General features: G+C 39.9%; 1 protein-coding gene across 2 annotated transcripts in view; it reads right to left on the bottom strand.

Moving 5' to 3' along the window:
* The window catches only part of UPF2 (UPF2 regulator of nonsense mediated mRNA decay), a 132,526-nt gene that overhangs the window by 35,106 nt on the left and 77,497 nt on the right, over positions 1-19,923 (bottom strand). For both annotated transcript variants that reach the window (XM_033209834.1, XM_033209833.1), the window contains exons 11-16: positions 18,828-18,944; positions 13,417-13,602; positions 9,942-10,145; positions 8,550-8,825; positions 5,713-5,896; positions 1,644-1,783 (exon numbers count right to left, since the gene is read on the bottom strand). In XM_033209834.1, the coding sequence (XP_033065725.1) occupies positions 1,644-1,783; positions 5,713-5,896; positions 8,550-8,825; positions 9,942-10,145; positions 13,417-13,602; positions 18,828-18,944 (1,107 nt within the window). The remainder of the gene's footprint in view (positions 1-1,643; positions 1,784-5,712; positions 5,897-8,549; positions 8,826-9,941; positions 10,146-13,416; positions 13,603-18,827; positions 18,945-19,923) is intronic.

Here is a 19,923-nt window from a genome sequence, read left to right as displayed (position 1 = left end):
GAGATCTGGGAAAAATAAAGCAAAGCTCATTAATATCTAGCCAGTAATTTTGCTTTGAAGAGTATAAAATCCACTGACTTTTAAAAAGTCCATATTCAACAGTGAGATTAAGATACACAAGAAGTGGGGTGAAATGGCTCGGTAATCCCAGTTCTTTGAAAGGCTGAGGGAGGAGGATTGCTTGAGCCTAGGAGTTTGAGACTAGCCTGGGCAATACAGCAAGATCCTCATCTCTACAAAAAAAAAAAATAAATAATAATAATAATAATAATTAGCTGGACGTGGTAGCACGTCCATGCAATCTCAGCTACTCAGGAGGCTGAGGTGGTGGGAGAATCGCTTGAGACCAAGAGGTTGAGGCTGCAGTGAGCTATGATCACACCACTGCACTCTAGCCTTGGCAACAGAGAGAAACCCTGTCTCAAAAAAAAAACAAAAAAAAGACGTGGAGATCAAACAATTTTTTTCTTTAAATTGCTTATTAAATAAAAATGCTATCATCAGTATTTTATTACTTTCTTTAAAAACTTTTTTTTTTTTTTTTGAGACGGAGTCTCGCTCTGTCACCCAAGCTGGAGTGCACTGGCCAGATCTCAGCTCACTGCAAGCTCTGCCTCCCGGGTTCACGCCATTCTCCTGCCTCAGCCTCCCGAGTAGCTGGGACTACAGGCGCCCGCCACCTCATCCGGCTAGTTTTTTGTATTTTTTAGTAGAGACGGGGTTTCACCGTGTTAGCCAGGATGGTCTCGATCTCCTGACCTTGTGATCCGCCCGCCTCGGCCTCCCAAAGTGCTGGGATTACAGGCTTGAGCCACCGCGCCCGGCCTCTTTAAAAACTTTTAATGTGGCCGGGCGTGGTGGCTCACGCCTGTAATCCAAGCACTTTGGGAGGCCGAGGTGGGCGGATCACAAGGTCAGGAGATCGAGACCACGGTGAAACCCCATCTCTACTAAAAATACAAAAAATTAGCTGGGCGCAGTGGTGGGCGCCTGTGGTCCCAGCTACTCAGGAGACTGAGGCAGGAGAATGGCGTGAACCTGGGAGGCAGAGCTTACAGTGAGCCGAGATTGCGCCACTGCACTCCAGCCTGGGGGACAGAGCGAGACTCCATCTCAAAAAAAAAAAAAAAAAACTTTTAATTAAACAAGGGGTTTTATGATAGAAACATACTACTAGTTACATTTGCTATCATAAAACTAAATAAGAGACCAGGTGCAGTGGCTCACGCCTGTAATCCCAGCACTTTGGGGGGCTGTGAGGGGCGGATCACTTGAAGTCAGGGGTTCAATGACCAGCCTGGCCAACATGGTGAAACCCCATCTCTACTAAAAATACAAAAATTAGCTAGGCGTGGTGGCAGGCACCTGTTATCTCAGCTACTCGGGAGGCTGAGGCAGGAGAATGACTTGAACCCAAGAGGCAGAGGTTGTAGTGAGCCAAGATTGCGCCACAGGACTCCAATTTGGGCGACAGAGCAAGACTCTCTCTCAAAACAAAACAAAACAAAAACAACAACAACAAAAAAACAAAAACAGAAAAGAACAACTAAGGAGGAGGTCTTATGTATTAAAAAAATTTTGGCTCATATAATCAAAATACTCATACAAATGTACTCTATGTTGCAATATATAAAAGTCATTACCTCTTCTTCTGGCTCATTTACTTCACTTTCATTTCCAGATTGTTCTTCTGTTTCAGCTCCCCCTTCTTCTTCTTCTTCATCCTCTTCAAGATTTTCTCCTTCTGTCATAGAATCTTTTGAATCTTTGTCATTTACTAGGCCTTGAAATGAGAAGGTGGAAATGGAAAAACACATTAAAAATAGATACAGGCTAGTTTTCTATACTATACCAATTCATGTAAAAGTATGCATTAACAATTCAACAGCCATTTTCTCAGAACAAATGTAAAGGAATTAAAAACTGCGGTGAGAGACATTTTAAAAACTAAATGTGTAGGCCTACATTTCAATAAAGAAACATCACTAACAAAAAGCGACAAAAAATAAGTGTATATGTGTGTATACTTTTCCCTCTTTTCTTACAGCTTTAAATACTTGGATAATCTTATATATCTCAGTCTTAGACAAAGGTAGAAAACAGCAACAGATGAGGTACAGTCTCAGCCATATGTAAGATACAGCGTTGGCGACACTCTTTACCAAATGAGATTTAAAGAGTCTCCAAAAACTCAAAGACTTGAAAAAAATTGTGCCACTTTAATGGATAAATCATATTTGGCTATCAATTTGAATGTATGCAAATTAAGATGGGGGGAATGGGGCAAAAAGCTACATAGCAGCTTTGTCATCATACAGATTAACTTTTTTCCTTCAATAACAGCATTCTCCTCCTAAGCCTAGTGGAACTCCCTGGCCTGAATTTGCTTTCACCTCCTGTGTCCATCCCACATTTCACAGCCTAGTCAATTCTTCCTGTTGGAATTCCAATCCACCCTCTCTACTTTTGAGATGAACACAATATGGTCTCATCTGATCCCACCGACCTGCTACCCACTCCTCTCTCCTAAGCCCTCCCCTGAAGTTGCCTCAGACATCATCTGTCACAGAACACACTGCTTTAAGATCTTGCTTGTCCAATATCCTTCTCAATAGAGAACACTCTTCAATGCGTACTTTCAGATCCCATCCACTCTTCAAGTTCTGTTTCAGTTTTACTTCCTGCATAAACTGTCAATGAGTATTTCAATCTATTACTTTTCCTCCTATTTGCTCCTAAAGCATGTGGAGAACTTATAGCATCTTACATTTGATGATATACTACGTTGTTATTTTTTTCCCTAATAATCACATAAATATTACATCAGATTATAAGACCCTTGAGGACAAAAAACTTATATGTTCAAAACTTAAGAGAGCACATATATTAATAAATACACAGTAGGTGTTAAATAAATACCTGTTGATTCATAGAATCTGAGAGGATTCAAGCAGGAAGAAACTTTAGTGACGATATGATTTAACCCTCTCATTTCATGAATACTGGTTTGAACACTTCCAAACCAGAATTCAAATAATATTGCCTATTACCATTTTAGTTTTGTTCTTAAATTAAAATAAAAATCTGAGCCAGTAATCTTACCTATCCTGAGAAAATCAGAAGTACACTAAAAATGTTATTTACAGTGGTATAAAACTAGAATCAACCTAAGAGTGAAACAGCATCAACCTAACAGTGAAACAGCTGTATGAAGTAAGTTATGGCACATAGATACAAATGAACGCAGCCAATTAAAAAACAAAAAATAAAGCTTTAAAAGAATATGTGTAATGTCAAGAAAAAATTTCATAATGTATTAAGTAGAACCAATTGGTTATAAAATCACAAACACATAAAAAATTTAAAAAGAGTAGAAAAATATGTATCAAAATAGTAACACATGATTATCCTTCTATATGGAATATTAGTATTGTTTTCTTGGTATTTTTAAAAGTTACTGTCATGAACCCCTATTACTTTTAATACCATTAAAAATTATTTTTAAAATATAAGAAAATGGTTTTAGTATTTTCCAATAAACTACTATGTTAACATTGGGATACTATAAAACTAACATGAGACAATGAATTTTCAGGTGTCTGAAAACAAAAAACTACCAAAGGCACAATACTGTATTATATTCTGGTTTATCAGTAGGAAACTGATTTAACATCAATTTTTCTGCGTATGTCTTCTTCCTGATATTTAGACTCTATAACCAGGAAGCAAATGGAGACTTGGGAGTGCACTGATTGCAGCTGCTACCATCTTTTGAGTTTTATTCATAAACAGCGATCTATTTTTTACCTCCATATTCTAAACAAGGACAGAGTCCTCACAAGAAGCCTGCAGTCCTTTAATTTAGTCTTTTGATCTACAAAGGACAAAGCACAACTGTTCACTTTTCTGTCACCAAACTAGGTATCACACTAATATTTACTCATGTCCACTATACAGAGAGTACCATTCATTAAGGTTTTTGGGAAACAAGGCTAAGACTTAACAATTTTCCAAGGATCCAAAGCAAGTGAAATAAGTTCATAAATACTCTGCTTGATATGAGATCATGTATTCAATTAGAAATTTCAAAAGGAAAAGAAAGTAGGTAACTTGGAAAAAGGTTCAAAGAACAAAAAGAATCACATATGCTTTTACGGGTTAAGTTGTAGGAAAAGTTAATACTTGCATAATCAGTAGCAGCACTTATAAAACGTTTACCATGAAAAGTGGTTCTTCAGGCCGGGCGCGGTGGCTCAAGCCTGTAATCCCAGCACTTTGGGAGGCCGAGACGGGCGGATCACGAGGTCAGGAGATCGAGACCATCCTGGCTAACACGGTGAAACCCCGTCTCTACTAAAGAATACAAAAAACTAGCCGGGCGAGGTGGCGGGCGCCTGTAGTCCCAGCTACTTGGGAGGCTGAGGCAGGAGAATGGCGTGAACCCGGGAGGCGGAGCTTGCAGTGAGCTGAGATCCGGCCACTGCACTCCAGCCTGGGCGACAGAGCGAGACCCCGTCTCAAAAAAAAAAAAAAAAAAAAAAAAAAAAGAAAAGTGGTTCTTCAGATATGCGATGTAGTAAATTTATATAATTTGCACAACTGGTGAAGGTAAATATCCCTTAATGATAGACATGAATGTACCAAGTTCTAGTGGGAAATCAAATACTAGCTTCATAGTCTGAAAACGTGTCACTTTATTTTTATTTATTTTATTTTTTTTTTTTTGAGACGGAGTTTCACTCTTGTTGCCCAGGCTATAGTGCAATGGCGTGATCTTGGCTCACTCCAATCTCCCTCTCCCGGGTTCAAGCAATTCTCCTGCCTCAGCCTCCTGAGTAGTTGGGATTATGGGCGTGCACCACCATGCCTGGATAATTTTTGCATTTTTAGTAGAGATGGGGTTTTGCCATGTTGGCCAGGCTGGTCTCCAACTCCTGACCTCAGGTGATCTGCCTGCCTTGGCCTCCCAAAGTGCTGGGATTACAAGCTTGAGCCACCACACCTGTCCAAAACGTGTCACTTTAAAATGACTACAATAAAACATGCTAAGAATTATCAGCATATAAACCAGGTTGGTATGGCTATACCTTGTACTGGTTATTTCTAAAGACATGTAGGTTCCTACAGCTCTAATGGAAGCTATTCAAGAGTTAACTCTTCTCCCCAAAACAACCTCAGGATACTGAAGTATATAGAGAACCTTCTAATTATCTCTAGATTTTCTCTAGTCCTTAGAAACAGAAGCAACTCTGCCAGTGGTAAGCTCTGAAATCCTGCAGGGTAGTTCCTAACTTCTGACAGGTACTCCCTTCTACAGTTTCTTTCCTTGCACTTTTTAAGAAATAATGCCTGTTGAAAATATATACTGCAAAAATAAGTAATGCTTTAATCAAAAATAGATTTTACATTAGCAATCAAAAATTCTACAATTAAGAGAGGTAGACAGGATTGTGGTTTTCGTTTTTTTTTTCCCATCACTATCACTAGGAGCTTCAAGTCCTGTGAGTCCTGCATAACTGTTTTTTTCCAGTTTGAAATTACTTAGTGAAACCAAGCACACCACATGGCTATTACCTAACATTATTACGTAACACTCAACACTGAAAATAGAAAAGATACAATGTAAACTCTGACTGGTAACATTATAAAGCAAATCCCAGAAACAATCTGCCAAATATCACCTTCATTTTCTGTCTATAATCAATTGCTTACCCAGTTTTATTAAGAATTCTCGTTCCAAGTCTTGTACCTGCCTGATGGATTCTTCCAGAGAATTACAGAGTTTGATCTTTGGTCTTAGCAGTTCTAGAGTATCACTGATCATGTAATCTATATCAATAGGAAACGGATGGTCTTTTGTCCAAACCTCCAAACTTTTCTTCCACCAAACATAACGCTGATAACAAATGAAAAATACATTTAGCTATAATAAATTAATAACAAAATATTTTAAAAATAATAAACTATATTGTGCTGTTACCTAGTTATAACTACTAAGCTAAAAGGTTGTAAAAGACACCTACCATTTCTATTAATGGTCAACAGCAATGATCCTATTCCAATCATTTCCCTCTGTCTATACAGGCTTTGAGCTATTTGGTGAATTTATTAAATATCTTTTTATTATAACTGTCACAGTTTTTTTAAGGCAAGGAAATATTATAAATAAAATACCAAATAAATTTTCAGGTACTCCAAAACAAGGTACTGATTTCCCATATTTAATTTTGCAAATATAACCAAATTCAAAGCCATCGTTGTGATAAATGTTCATTATTTTCTCTGTACTGCTTGCTTTGATTTTTGAAGAGTTAAAGTATCTGAAGATATGGTTTTTGAAATATATAAAAACTACTAATCATCAACAAGCATTTATTGAACATCTACTGTGTATATGGCACTGTGTAGATATTTTCCCTCTCTACCCGAAGCCTGGTTCCCACATTCTATTTTATACTTGTTCTAATTCCTAAATTTATATTAACTGAAAGCACAACCCCAACCCAAGAATTTACTAGCATATAAACAGGTATTCCTCTGGGAGTTTTACTCTTCCTTTCCAGTCTGTTCCAAGTCCTTGCTACTCCAAGTGTGGACCTCATCTGGGAGCTTGTTAGAAATGTAGAATCTCAGGTCTCCCCCTAGATCAACTGAATCAGAATCTGCATCTTTACAATGTCCCCAGGGGACATGGATGCACAGCAAAGTGTTTAGAAGCACTGCTCCAGGTGATCCTTTCTTCCTGACCTTCTCATACTGAACTGTACACTCCATGTTCTGGGTGGAACACACAGACCTCACCACCCAGGCCTCACTCACTTTTGACTCCAATTCCTAAGTATGGCTCTGCTATGCACTTCTGTCTGTTAATCAATTTGGAAAATATTTTTGTCTCTTTTTGCTCCTGAATATTTATTTCTGAGTGTTTCTTTTCTCTCAGCCTAAGACGTCAGAGTGAATCCAAAGAATGATTCTCTTCTGAGAGAGACTCTAGTTTGGATGCTGTTATAGTTGCCATTTTGCACCAAAACTCTGGCTTTTAATACAGTATCCAACTTAAGATGGTCCTTACATACAACAGGGACTCCAACCCTCAAATCTGCAAGTCCTTTCCCCCCCTTTTTCCTCATCAATTCAGAAAGTAAAGGAGTAATAAGTTTCCCGCTATTGCAAAATAGTGGTAGGAGCAAGCTAACAGACCACAATTCCCCAAGAATATTTACCCCCCACTTAACACATGCCACAATGTGGATATATTTTTAATACTTCAAGTTGTAACATTAAACTTATTTTCTTCATAATGGGTAAATGAAAATACTAACAACTGTGATTATATAGAATTGAATGGTACTATCAGCACTTAGTAAAACTTAAAGCACTTGATAGTGAATTGTTCACCCTAATCGGCACTTAGAAAATTGTATTTTATAGGAAATAGTAATTGGGCTCCAACTAATCAACCTATAAGTTAACTTCTGAAATATAAACTTTATAGAGGTTGTAGTACTGTCCCTGTATTTGTATATGAATTTAATTTATATTGTACTTGGTCTAAATCAGAAGTTTATATAATTAATCAAAATTAAGATATGGAGTGCACAACCCAAGAATTTACAAATAAATGAACAAATATTCTTTCTGTATTAAATAGAACACATTTTTCTCAAAAGCTATAGGTTTTCTTTAAAAAAAAAAAAAAAATTAGGCTGGGCATGCTGACTCATGCCTGTTAATCCCAGAACGCTGGGAGGCCGAGGTTGGCGGATCATCTGAGGTCAGGAGTTCAAGACCAGCCTAACCAACATGGTGAAACCCCCCCCACTCTACCAAAAATACAAAAATTAGGCAGATGTGGTGGAGTATGCCTGTAATCCCAGGTACTCTGGAGGCTGAGGCAAGAGAACTGCTTGAACTTGAGAGGCAGAGGTTGCAGTGAGCTGAGATTGCACCACTGGACTCCAACCTGGGTGACAGAGCAAGACTCGGTTTCAAAAAAAAAAAAATTCTATCTTTTAGAAACAAGAATTTGGGCTGCGCACGGTGGTTCATGCCTGTAATCCTAACGCTTTGGGAGGCTGAGGTGGGAGGCTTACTTGAGGCTAGGAATTCAAGATCAACCTGGCCAACATAGCAAGACCCCATCTCTATAAAAAAAAAGGAAGCAAGAATTTGAGCTGTAAATCAGAATATAGATGAGAAGAGAACATTAACAAATGTATTACAAATCACAAGTAATTTTAATTAATAAATTACTGTATTAAATATAATGGTCCACAAATTAGTGAACCAAATTTATAAACTGTATGAAAATAATTCCCCAATTAATGAGCAATCATTATCAATCATAAAAGTTACATGCAGTGAGAATGTTCATATAATAGAATCCACCATATATCTTTAAACTTCCAAAAGCATTCTTCTATGAAGAATATAATTTAATTATGAACATATATACGGTATATGAATACCATGTTTCTTCTCTAATAGTATTTTTTAAAACACATGCAATGCATTAAATGATGCCAAACTGAATATTTCAGCTTATGTACCTGAAAATATACAAGGAAACAATCAAGTTTTCGTTTACTGGAACCTCTGTCAAAGTATTGGCCACATGTGTCCAGAATAGTGCATACGAGTCTAATTCTGAAAAGATGCTCAGGTGGGTCCAGGGAACTTGGAGAGCCATCAGGATTAACACCAAATGAGGTAAAAGAATACAGAGTTCTGAAAATAACAGCTGATTCCACCATTCGGTAATTGTAAAGTTCTCCTAAGAACTTGGCACTGCTGATACGCCTCTGATTAAATTTAGGTTGATTAACCTAAAAGGCAACAAAAACACAGATTTTCATTAAAGAGGAGTAGTGTACATGAAAACAGGTTAAACTTGCCTCTGTAACTTGAAAATATCAATCATTGAAAGAACACTGAATAGGGAAATGACAGATCTTTCATAATAAAGTGGTCACTTCCAGGTGTCCTTTTCTCTCTCTAGGAAATGGCTATCTTTAAAGTGTTTTCACAAAAAGAACCTATTAGATATTAAATTTAGCTATCATTACATGAATTGTTTCTAAAACAGTAAAATGTAATTCTACCCTTAACCTATTTTCTCTGTAATCAGTGAATTAAGAAAACAATAAATCTGGGTTTTACAATAAAAGCGAAGTGTTAGGCAGGGCGCAGTAGCTCACACCTGTAATCCCAGCACTTTGGGAGGCTGACAGGCAATCACCTGCGGTCAGGAGTTCGAGACCAGCTTGGCCAACATGGCAAAACCCCATCTCTACTAAAAATACAAAAAAATTAGCTAGGCGTGGTGGCAAGCAACTGTAGTTCCAGCTAGTTGGGAAGCTGAGACAGGAGAATTGCTTGAACCCGGGAGGCAGAGCTTGCAGTGAGTGGAGATCGTGCCAGTGCACTCCAGCCTGGGTGACAGAGCAAGACTCTGTCTCAAAAAAAAAAAAAAAAAAAAAGCCGGGCGCGGTGGCTCAAGCCTGTAATTCCAGCACTTTGGGAGGCAGAGATGGGCGGATCACGAGGTCAGGAGATCGAGACCATCCTGGCTAACACGGTGAAACCCCGTCTCTACTAAAAAATACAAAAAACTAGCCGGGCAAGGTGGCGGGCACCTGTAGTCCCAACTACTAGGGAGGCTGAGGCGGGAGAATGGCGTAAACCCGGGAGGCAGAGCTTGCAGTGAGCTGAGATCCGGCCACTGCACTCCAGCCTGGGCGACAGAGCGAGACTCCGTCTCAAAAAAAAAAAAAAAAAAAAAAAGAGGAAAGTGTTTACAGAAAATTCTTATAAAATGATTATCAGCTTTTTCTAACTAATAAATTTTACAGATTCCTATAACTTGGGTCTCAACAGTAACCTAGAAATAATAAATTATCCACAAATTCCAATTGTGTGACATTAAAGAAAGTCTTGGTTACCTCCATTCCTAATCGAATATCTTCTAACACGCCATCCACAACATGGATCCCAACATCCTCTTGGTAGAGCACTAGTCCTGCTAAGAGGTTGGCTACACAATGAATACTGTTATATTTCACATTCCAGATGTTTATCATACAACAAATAACATAGTCTTTCACTTCTTGGTCCTGCCAGGGCAGCTTTCGCATCTGTCTCAAAACCTAAATAAAGAGAATTTTGTTTAAATTATTAAGTAAGTGCACAGTAGTCTGACCAAATAATACAGAAATTTTGCTATGACTGTACAGAGAACTTCTGAAATAGTAAATACATTAGAAATCCTCTATCAGCCTCTTCAGAAATAGAAAAAATGAGATTTTCTAATTACGATAAAATGTGTTATCATCTTTCCCAAATCCTTCCATGGTGCCCTCAAATTTTCTAGAGTTTTCAAGTCTTCAATCTAGGTAACTGTACTAAGGTCATTAAAAGAAATATCCAATCAGGAGTTTGGAGTAAATTTTTTTTTTCCCCCCAGACACAGTCTCACTCTATTACCCAGGCTGGAGCACAGTAGTGCAATCTTGGCTCACTGCAACCTCTGCCTCCATGGCTCAAGCAATCCTCCCACCTCAGTCTCCCAAATAGATGGGACTAAAGGTGTGCAAGCCTGGCTAATTTTTTTATTTTTTGTAGAGGCAGAATCTCCCTATGTTGCCCAGGCTGGTTTCAAACCCCTGACCTCAAGTGATCCCTGTGCCTTGGCCTCCCAGAGCGATGAGATTACGGGCATGAGCCACTATGCCCAGCATAGAGTAGGTCTTTAAAAACAAAAACAGGCCAGGTACGGTGGCTCACACTTGTAATCCCAGCACTCTGGGAGGCCAAGGTGGGTGGATAATCTGAGGTTAGGAGTTCAAGATTAGCCTGGCCAACATGGCAAAACCCTGTCTCTACTAAAAATACAAAAATTAGCCAAGCACGGTGGTGGGCAACTGTAATTTCAGCTACTAGGGAGGCTGAGGCAGGAGAATCACTTGAACCAGGGAAGCAAAGGTGGCCGTGAGCCGAGACCGCACCACTGCACTCCAGCCTGTGTGACAGAGCGAGACTCCATCTCAAACAAAAACAAAAACCCAAGGTTTAAGAAAAATAACATCATTTTTGGTGCATCATTTGACATAAATAATCTCTTTCTCTCTCTCTCTCTTTCTTTTTCTCTTGAGACAGAGTCTCGCTCTGTCACCCAGGCTGGAGTGCAGTGGCATGATCTCAGATCACTACAACCCTCCGCCTCCAGGGTTCAAGCAATTTTCTTTTTTTTTTTTTTTTTTTTTTTTTGAGGCGGAGTCTCGCTCTGTCGCCCGGACTGGAGTGCAGTGGCCGGATCTCAGCTCACTGCAAGCTCTGCCTCCCGGGTTTTCGCCATTCTCCTGCCTCAGCCTCCCGAGTAGCTGGGACTACAGGCGCCCGCCACCTCGCCCGGCTAGTTTTTTTGTATTTTTTTTTTAGTAGAGACGGGGTTTCACTGTGTTAGCCAGGATGGTCTCGATCTCCTGACCTCGTGATCCGCCCGTCTCGGCCTCCCAAAGTGCTGGGATTACAGGCTTGAGCCACCGCGCCCGGCCTCAAGCAATTTTCATGCCTCAGCCTCCCGAGTAGCTGGGATTACAGGCATGCGCCAACACACTCGGCTAATTTTTGTATTTCTGGTAGAAATGAGGGTTTCGCCATTTTGGCCAGGCTAGTCTCAAATTCCTGGCCTCAAGTGATCTGCCCACCTCGGCCTCCCAAAGTGTTGGCTCATAGGCATGAGCCACTATGCCAGTCAATAATCTCACTTAAAAAATAAAATCGTTAATTTCCAACAACTAAATAAACCCAAAGTCAACTGGCTAAAAGATCCCTTAAGGTGGAGGACACTATATCAAGACTGACACTGTACAACAACCTCAGTTTCCTCATGTGTAAACGGGGGATAACAAAAAAGTACTTACTTCCTAGTTTATGGTAAAGACTAGACAAGTTAAAAATATGTGAAGTACATCGGAAAGTGTCTGGCACATTATAAAAATGTTAGTGGCCAGATGCAGTGGCTCACACCTGTAATCCCAACACTTTGGGAGGCTGAGGCAGGAGAATTGCTTGAACCCAGGAGTTCGAGACCAGCCTGTGGAACATAGCAATACCCCATCTCTATAAAATTAAATTAATTAATTTTTTTTTTTTTTTTTTTTTTTGAGACGGAGTCTCGCTCTGTCGCCCAGGCTGGAGTGCAGTGGCCGGATCTCAGCTCACTGCAAGCTCCGCCTCCCGGATTTACGCCATTCTCTCGCCTCAGCCTCCCGAGTAGCTGGGACTACAGGCGCCCGCCATCTCGCCCGGCTAATTTTTTGTATTTTTTTTAGTAGAGACGGGGTTTCACCGTGTTAGCCAGGATGGTCTCGATCTCCTGACCTCGTGATCCGCCCGTCTCGGCCTCCCAAAGTGCTGGGATTACAGGCTTGAGCCACCGCGCCCGGCCTAAATTAATTATTTTAAAAAGTTAGCAATTATTATTTCAAAGCCTCTACTATAACAAGATAATCAGCAGAGCTCTAACCATAATCAAAGTCTTTCCATTTTTCTCCTTATATAAAATGGATACTATTAGCCAAATGCAAAGTAATCCTTTCATCTCTACTCTCTATTATCATCCACAATTCATCTTTCAGACACTAAACATGACTCTGACATTTCCAATGAAGCTGGTATGAGAACTCATTTAGCCATTCTATACTTTTCAAACTTTTAGACAATTCCAAAACTATTTGAAACAACTACTGCCTCTGATTGAGGAAGCTGGTTTCAATTTTCAAACCTGTAACATAATTTCTTATCACCTTCCATCCTAAAAAGAAAAAAATTCTATGCTGTATTATATGTCAAGTTGTAGAGTTCACCAAGAAATGTTTTGTTCAACATATCTTACTGAAAAGCGAAGTTTCTAATATGGTAACTACAATTATTAACATAATAGGTCAGTGATTCTTTACCTTCACTGGAAATTAACCCCTGTTGAGAATCTAAAGAAAGCTGCAGACTGTTTCCGGAAAAATACAAATAGCCACAGACATTCAAAATTACGAGATTTCAGAGGGATCATGGGCCTCTTATAAAGTCTACTAAAGGTTAGGATCCCATGTACTGATGCAAAATATTTAGTACAAATTTATTATGGAATACCGAGAGAAAGTAATAGTTTCAAATATATACATAAAATCAAAATTTCCTAGAGTTACTATTTCAATTAGAACAAAGTTATCATAAAAGGAAAACAAAACCTATGTCTCAAATATCACGTATCACCATAAGAATACCTTCTTAGGATGACTTACACAGTTGATTATAAAGGAACTTGAGCTCCATCCTCAGTTCTCCTAAACTCTACATAAACTTAGCACTACTGCAAATCTCATGTTAACTATTACTGTATGATTTCATAAGATTTACCTTCTCGGTGGTAACTTTAGAGAGATCCTTGTACAAAAGTTTCCGGACATATTCCTGGAGTGGAGGACGTTTCTTTTTCACGGTTTTTTCAGCTGGAGGTGGGTTGCAGTAGTAATATGCATTCTCTACCATTGTGACATATCTCGCATCAAGATGCATTGCTTGCTTCTTTCTCATCATTTGCTCCTGAAATAAAAAGTTCAAATTAATCAAAACACTTTCCTTCTAAGATTCCTTTACTTCTAACTAAACTTCTCAGTGATTTACTATTTCAAAGTAATGGGTTACAAAGCCAAAGAAAGGACCGGGCACTGTGGCTCATGCCTCTAATCCAGGCACTTTGGGAGACTGAGATGACAGGATCATTTGAACCCAGGAGTTCAAGACCAGCTTGGGCAACATGGTGAAACCCCATCTCTACAAAAGATACAAAAATTAGCCAGGTGTGGTGGCACACACCTGTAGTCCCAGCTACTTAGGAGGTGGAGGCTGCAGTAAGCCATGATTGGCACTGCACTCCAGACTGGGCAAGAGCAAGACCCTGTCTCTTTAAAAAAAAAAAAAAAAAAAAGAGCACAAGGAGGTGGGGGTGGTAAGACAAAAACAATAATGGGCGTATCAAAGAGCATGTAAGCACACTAACTGTTATGCTACTTATTTTTAGAACATACTAATCCACGGGCTGGGCGCGGTGGCTCAAGCCTGTAATCCCAGCACTTTGGGAGGCCAAAGTGGGCAGATCACGAGGTCAGGAGATAGAGACCATCCTAGATAACATGGTGAAACCCCGTCTCTATGAAAAATACAAAAAAAATCAGCCAGGCGTGGTGGTGGACATCTGTAGTCCCAGCTACTCAGGAGGCTGAGGCAGGAGAACGGCGTGAACCCGGGAGGCAGAGCTTGCAGTGAGCCAAGATCGCGCCACTGCACTCCAGCCTGGGCGACAGAGCAAGACTCCATCTTAAAAAAAAAAAGAACATACTAGTCCATGACTACTTAGCCTTAGTCATTCAATAAAATACTCAGAACTTTGCTACCAAGCTAACTTCTTTCATAACTTTGCCAAAAAATATGAACTTTAAGGAAAGTAAGGCTCAAATACACAAGTGAGTGACAATAAGGACTAAAAATATAAACAAAGGACTGACTATAGCTGTTCCCAGTACAACTAAGAATTCATTCCCAGGGCTCCAATGTTGTATGAGATACCTGACATGTCTCTGCAAAAAACAAAAAGTCCCCAGCGTCTTATAATGTGTCTAGGGTTTTGCTCAGTATCAGCTCAGGAGAGGTAAGTAACTAACAAATACAGATCTAGTCACTCACCATTTACTTCACGGTTTCTCAGCCTCAGCACTACTGATATTTCGAATTGGATAATTTGTTGTGGGGGATTATTCTGTGCATTGTGGAATGTTTCACAGTCACTCTGGCCTCTACTCACTAGCTGCCAGTTGAGAACCACTGACAAGTTGAAGATCTTTAAACAGCACTCCTAATTCTTAGAACAGCATCATACCAAAAAGCATTAAGATTACTGAATAATTAAGTCATTTTAAAAACATCTGCTGGGGGCAGTGGCTCAAGCCTATAATCCTAGCAACTTAGGAGGCTGAGGTGAGAGAGACTCTTGAGATCAGGAGTCTGAGACTAGCCTGGGCAACAAAGTGAGACCCCCCCTTCTCTACATTAAACGAAATTAAACTAAACTAAAATAAAATCAAATAAATAGCTGGGCACAGTATAGGTACCTGTAGTCCCAGCTACTCGGGAAGCTGAAGCAGGAGGATCACATGAGCTCAGAAGTTCGAGGCTACAGTAAGCTATGATCATGTCACTGCACTCCAGCCTGGGTGATGGAGTGAGACCCCATCTCTAAAACAAAAAATAACAGAATAAAAGAAAAATAAAGTAAAAAATTACCCAGGCATGGTGGTGTGCACTGGTCATCCCAGCTACTCAGGAAGCTGAGGTGAGAGGATTGTCTGAATCTAGGAGTTCAAGGATGCAGTGAGCTATGATCATACCACTGCACTCCAGCCTGGAAGACAAGCTTAAGACCCTATCTCTTAAAAGAAAGAAAGAAAAGTAGCCAGGTGCAATGGCTCATGCCTGTAATCCCAACACTTTGGGAGGCCGAGACAAGAGGATCACTTGAGGCCAGGAGTTCGACAGCAGTCTCAGCAACATAGTGAGACCCTGTGTCTATAAAATAAAAAAATTAGCCAGGCATGGTGGTGTGCATCCACAGTCCCAGCTACTTGGGAGGCTGACGTGGAAGGATCACTTGAGCCCAGGAGTTGGAGGCTGCGGTGAGCTATAATCACACCACTGCACTCCAGCCTGGGCAACAGCAGGAGACCCTGTCTCAAAAACAAACAAACAAACAAAAATTACTTGGTACTTCATTAGTGTTATGCAATATGGCAGGCACGGGAAACTCATCAGTGAAGAGGACAGACATGATTCCTACTTTCAAGAAGCTTAATAGTCTGGTGTGAGAAGGCAGAATAAAAAACAAATAAATCAACTACTATTCTTTTCAATAATAATTGCAACAGTAGTATGAACAATAAGTACTGCGCTCCGAAACAACAGAGAACCTGCTTTAGTTCGGGGTGGGTTAGGGAAGGTTTTTCTGAGAAAGTGACATTTAGACTAGGATCTGAAGCATAACAAAGGCTGAGGAACCTCAGGAAGAGCAAGCATGCAGAGAGGCCCAAGGAGAAAGAAAGGCAGATGTGGCACAGAACAGAAGGCCAGTGTGTTCCCAGCAGGGAGCAGCGGAAGAGGGAAGAGGAGGGAGGGGACGCGTAATAGAGAGCACTGCATACGAAGATGACAAGGCTGGGTTTAAATGTGCAGAGGGAGATCACTGATGAGCTTCAAGCAGTGTTGTGGACTGGGGTGCTGGGTGGTGGTGGATTTCAAGTTCTGTGTGTATGTGAGCTCAAGGAGGGCAAGGGCTGTATCTTTTTCACTGTCACACATGTAGCACCTAAAACAGTGCCTGACAGACATGCAATTCATATTTAACAATGCATGAATAAATGAATGAATTTTTTTTTTTTTTTTTTGAGACGGAGTCTCGCTCTGTCGCCCAGGCTGGAGTGCAGTGGCCGGATCTCAGCTCACTGCAAGCTCCGCCTCCCGGGTTCCCGCCATTCTCCTGCCCCAGCCTCCCGAGTAGCCGGGACCACAGGCGCCGCCACCTCGCCCGGCTAGTTTTTTTGTATTTTTTAGTAGAGACGGGGTTTCACTGTGTTAGCCAGGATGGTCTTGATCTCCTGACCTCGTGATCCGCCCGTCTCGGCCTCCCAAAGTGCTGGGATTACAGGCTTGAGCCACCGCGCCCGGCCCAAATGAATTAATTTTTAAAAACACATTCACTCTTTCCTATGGACTGCTTTTCTATCCGTGCAAAATCATCATATACTAGGAGAAAGTTCTGCTATTTATAAGTTAAACTGTGGGTATACCAAGTTTCATAACTGTTTCTCTTGTCTCCTAGGATTTCTATAGTACACTGACTGTACCTAAGCCCCTATACTGACACATCTCTGTACTATAATTAGTGAATGCCTGTTAAATATTCAGTCTTTCAAACAGACAAGAAAACACCCCCATGTTAAATAGAGCTAGAGATTTAATGACCGCACCCTGTAAGTTCTTTGGACAAAACAGAATGCATCATTTAACTTATCACTTGTACACAGATAATCCAGCTTTTAATCTCAATTAGTCTCCACCTGTTATCTGGCCTGCTTTAGAACCCTTTCCCCCACACACGCACACTCACACATACCCCAAACTAATTTTAACATTAGCCAAGAATAATTTTGAAGGCAAATCAGTTAAAAGGTTATATGCCTTCTCAAATAAATGTGAATACATTTTAGATGATCCCATAAGCACTGATGTGCTTCAAACCAAACTCATCATCTGTTCCCTCCCCTTTACTCCCCCATGTCTGTGACTGGCGCCAACATCTGCTCAGATGCCCATGGCAGAAGTTTAGTCTTATCTTAGTGTATTTTCTGCTTCCTCATCCCTTGTATCTCACCACCAAGTCTCCTCAGTTCTATCTCCTAAAAATTTTCATATAGCAAGTCAGAATTCTCCAGTTTCTCCCCAACCATCCATACCTCAATTCATTTCTTCATTGTTGTCTCCCTAGGTTTTTAAAACAGCCTTTTAACTGTTCTCTCTATCCCTGGTCTCAGCAGTTATCACCTCCATACTAATCTTTCTAAAAACATGAATCTGATCATATCCACCCTACCTGCTTAGTTAAAATCCTTCAACAGTTATTCACTGCCACCAGGAAAAAAACCTCAAGCTCCTTAGCATGGCACTCTGGGCTCCTTATAAGCTAGTGTGTGCCTACCCTCCCCTCCAGTCTTACCTGCAGCTATTTTATTCAACTGGTTTCTCTTCTCTGCTTTTAAGACTCAGCTTAGGTCTCTAAAATAAAAATTGCTTGGCAGAAACTCTTCCAACTTTATATTCCAAGGGTCTAGCACAGAGTTCACACTCCATAAATACTATCAAGCCATTAGGGGAGATCTTTCCTACTCTCAGTCTAGTTTAAGTACCTCCTCCATGAGCCCACAATATCCTCTGCAGCCCCCCATTACAGTACCTACAACATTGTATTAGAATTATGTAGTTAATAACTCTCACCCATTAGAGGTGAACCACTTGGAAGATGGTAATTATATTTCATTTCTTTTTATCATCCCCCCTATAGCTGTGTGGGTATTCATTCATTCATTCATTCGAGACAGGGTCTCATTCTGTCACCCAGGCTGGAGCGCAGTGGCAAGATCACGGCTCCTGCAGCCTTGATCTCCCAAGTTCACCTCAGCCTCCTGAGTAGCTGGGACTACAGGAAGGCACCACCATGCCTGGCTAGTTTTAAAATGTGTTTGTAGACAGGAGGTCTCACTATGTTGCCCAGGCTGGTATTTTTTAAGTGCTGGGAATATAGGCATGAGCCATTGCGCCTGGCCTTAATTTTAAAATTTAAGCTTACATTTTATGTGCTTACATGACACACGAATAATGGTTTGAGATGCACCAAAACATTCATAACATAACAAAAACACTCATAAACACGGCTCTAAAAAACAGTATTGGGTGCCTGCTCATCTGCATCATTTGTTAAAAGTGTTACAGGTTGAACTTAATTATCCCCTTGCAATACTGTGAACTCACTGGTAACCAAGTGAGAAAAATGTCTACAGCTCTCCAGGGATGGCAACTCATATGTATGGGATGTTCCAGTTTAGATAGAAATGTTTGTATTCTTATGAAAGAATAAGATAACCAGCACTGGTCAATATTTTCAACCTCTGAAGCACAGGTAAATCAAGAACCTCTAGCTCTTTCCAGGATCCTCAAGCCCTTACCAAAAGTACACTGGTCCTCAGGTGAGATTCTGGAGATCTGAAAAGAAACCGTCCACATGTCTCCAGCAGGGTGCATGCCATTTCAATATGGTGATGAGAGAAGTCTGACAGAAGCATCTGCAACAGGAAGAATGATGAAAACTACAAAGGCAACTCTTCAATCCTAGTAGAGGAAGAAATTATCATACATCTAATGTGTGTAGGAACTTGGAAAATGTAAAAAACAGAACTGAGTCTGCTCGGGTTCACTGCTGGGCATCTTTTGTGTTCTGCCATTAATGTGTATTGAAAAACTTCAATATATTTAATGTCTTTCACAGAAAGATATGTGGAAACGAATGTCAAAGCCCGTTCTATATTTATTATTAGATGTTTTATATTTAAACACATGCCACGTACACAGCAGACTTTTTCTCAATGCCTTTTGATTTGGTCTATATATTTATTTTCCAAAATTCTCACTACAAAAGTATTATTTGCTCATTATATGAATTACAGACACAACACATCACTACGACATTTTAGTATTTACCCTCCTAATCATTTATGCATATTTTCTAAACTAAAACAGACTGAGACATTTGAGAACTTGGTTTCTATTGTATCATTTAATCACTTGGTTTTTCTGGCTTATAAGGAGTATCTTTTTGTGCCCTTTTTTGTCCTTCTATGGCATGATTTGCAAAGAACATAGTACTACATAATATGAACTAGATTAAAACTTACTTGATTCTTATTCATCATCCAAATTGCCTCCCATTTCTTACTACAGGTTAAGTATCCCTTATCTGAAATGCCTGGGACCAGAAATGTTTCAGATTTCAAATTTTTTTCAGATTTTGGAATACAGTATTTGAAATTTGAAATGGGAGGCAATTTGCATGATGAATAAGAATCAAGTAAGTTTTAATCTAGTTCATATTATGATGCAATAGAAACCAATTTCTTGCCAATTTTTGCTTTACATATTTTGAAGCTATGTTATTGGCTGCATACTGATTCAGAAAGGTAATCTTTTCCTGTTAAAATAACCTCTTCATCATTACAAACCAGCCTTCTTTCTTTCTTTCTTTTTTTTTTTTTTTGAGATGGAGTT

Source organism: Trachypithecus francoisi, unplaced genomic scaffold, assembly GCF_009764315.1.
Source record: "Trachypithecus francoisi isolate TF-2019V2 unplaced genomic scaffold, Tfra_2.0 Lachesis_group9, whole genome shotgun sequence".
NCBI lineage: Eukaryota > Metazoa > Chordata > Mammalia > Primates > Cercopithecidae > Trachypithecus > Trachypithecus francoisi.
Note: the sequence above shows the minus strand (reverse complement) of the source record. Positions and strands in the feature narration are given on the sequence as shown.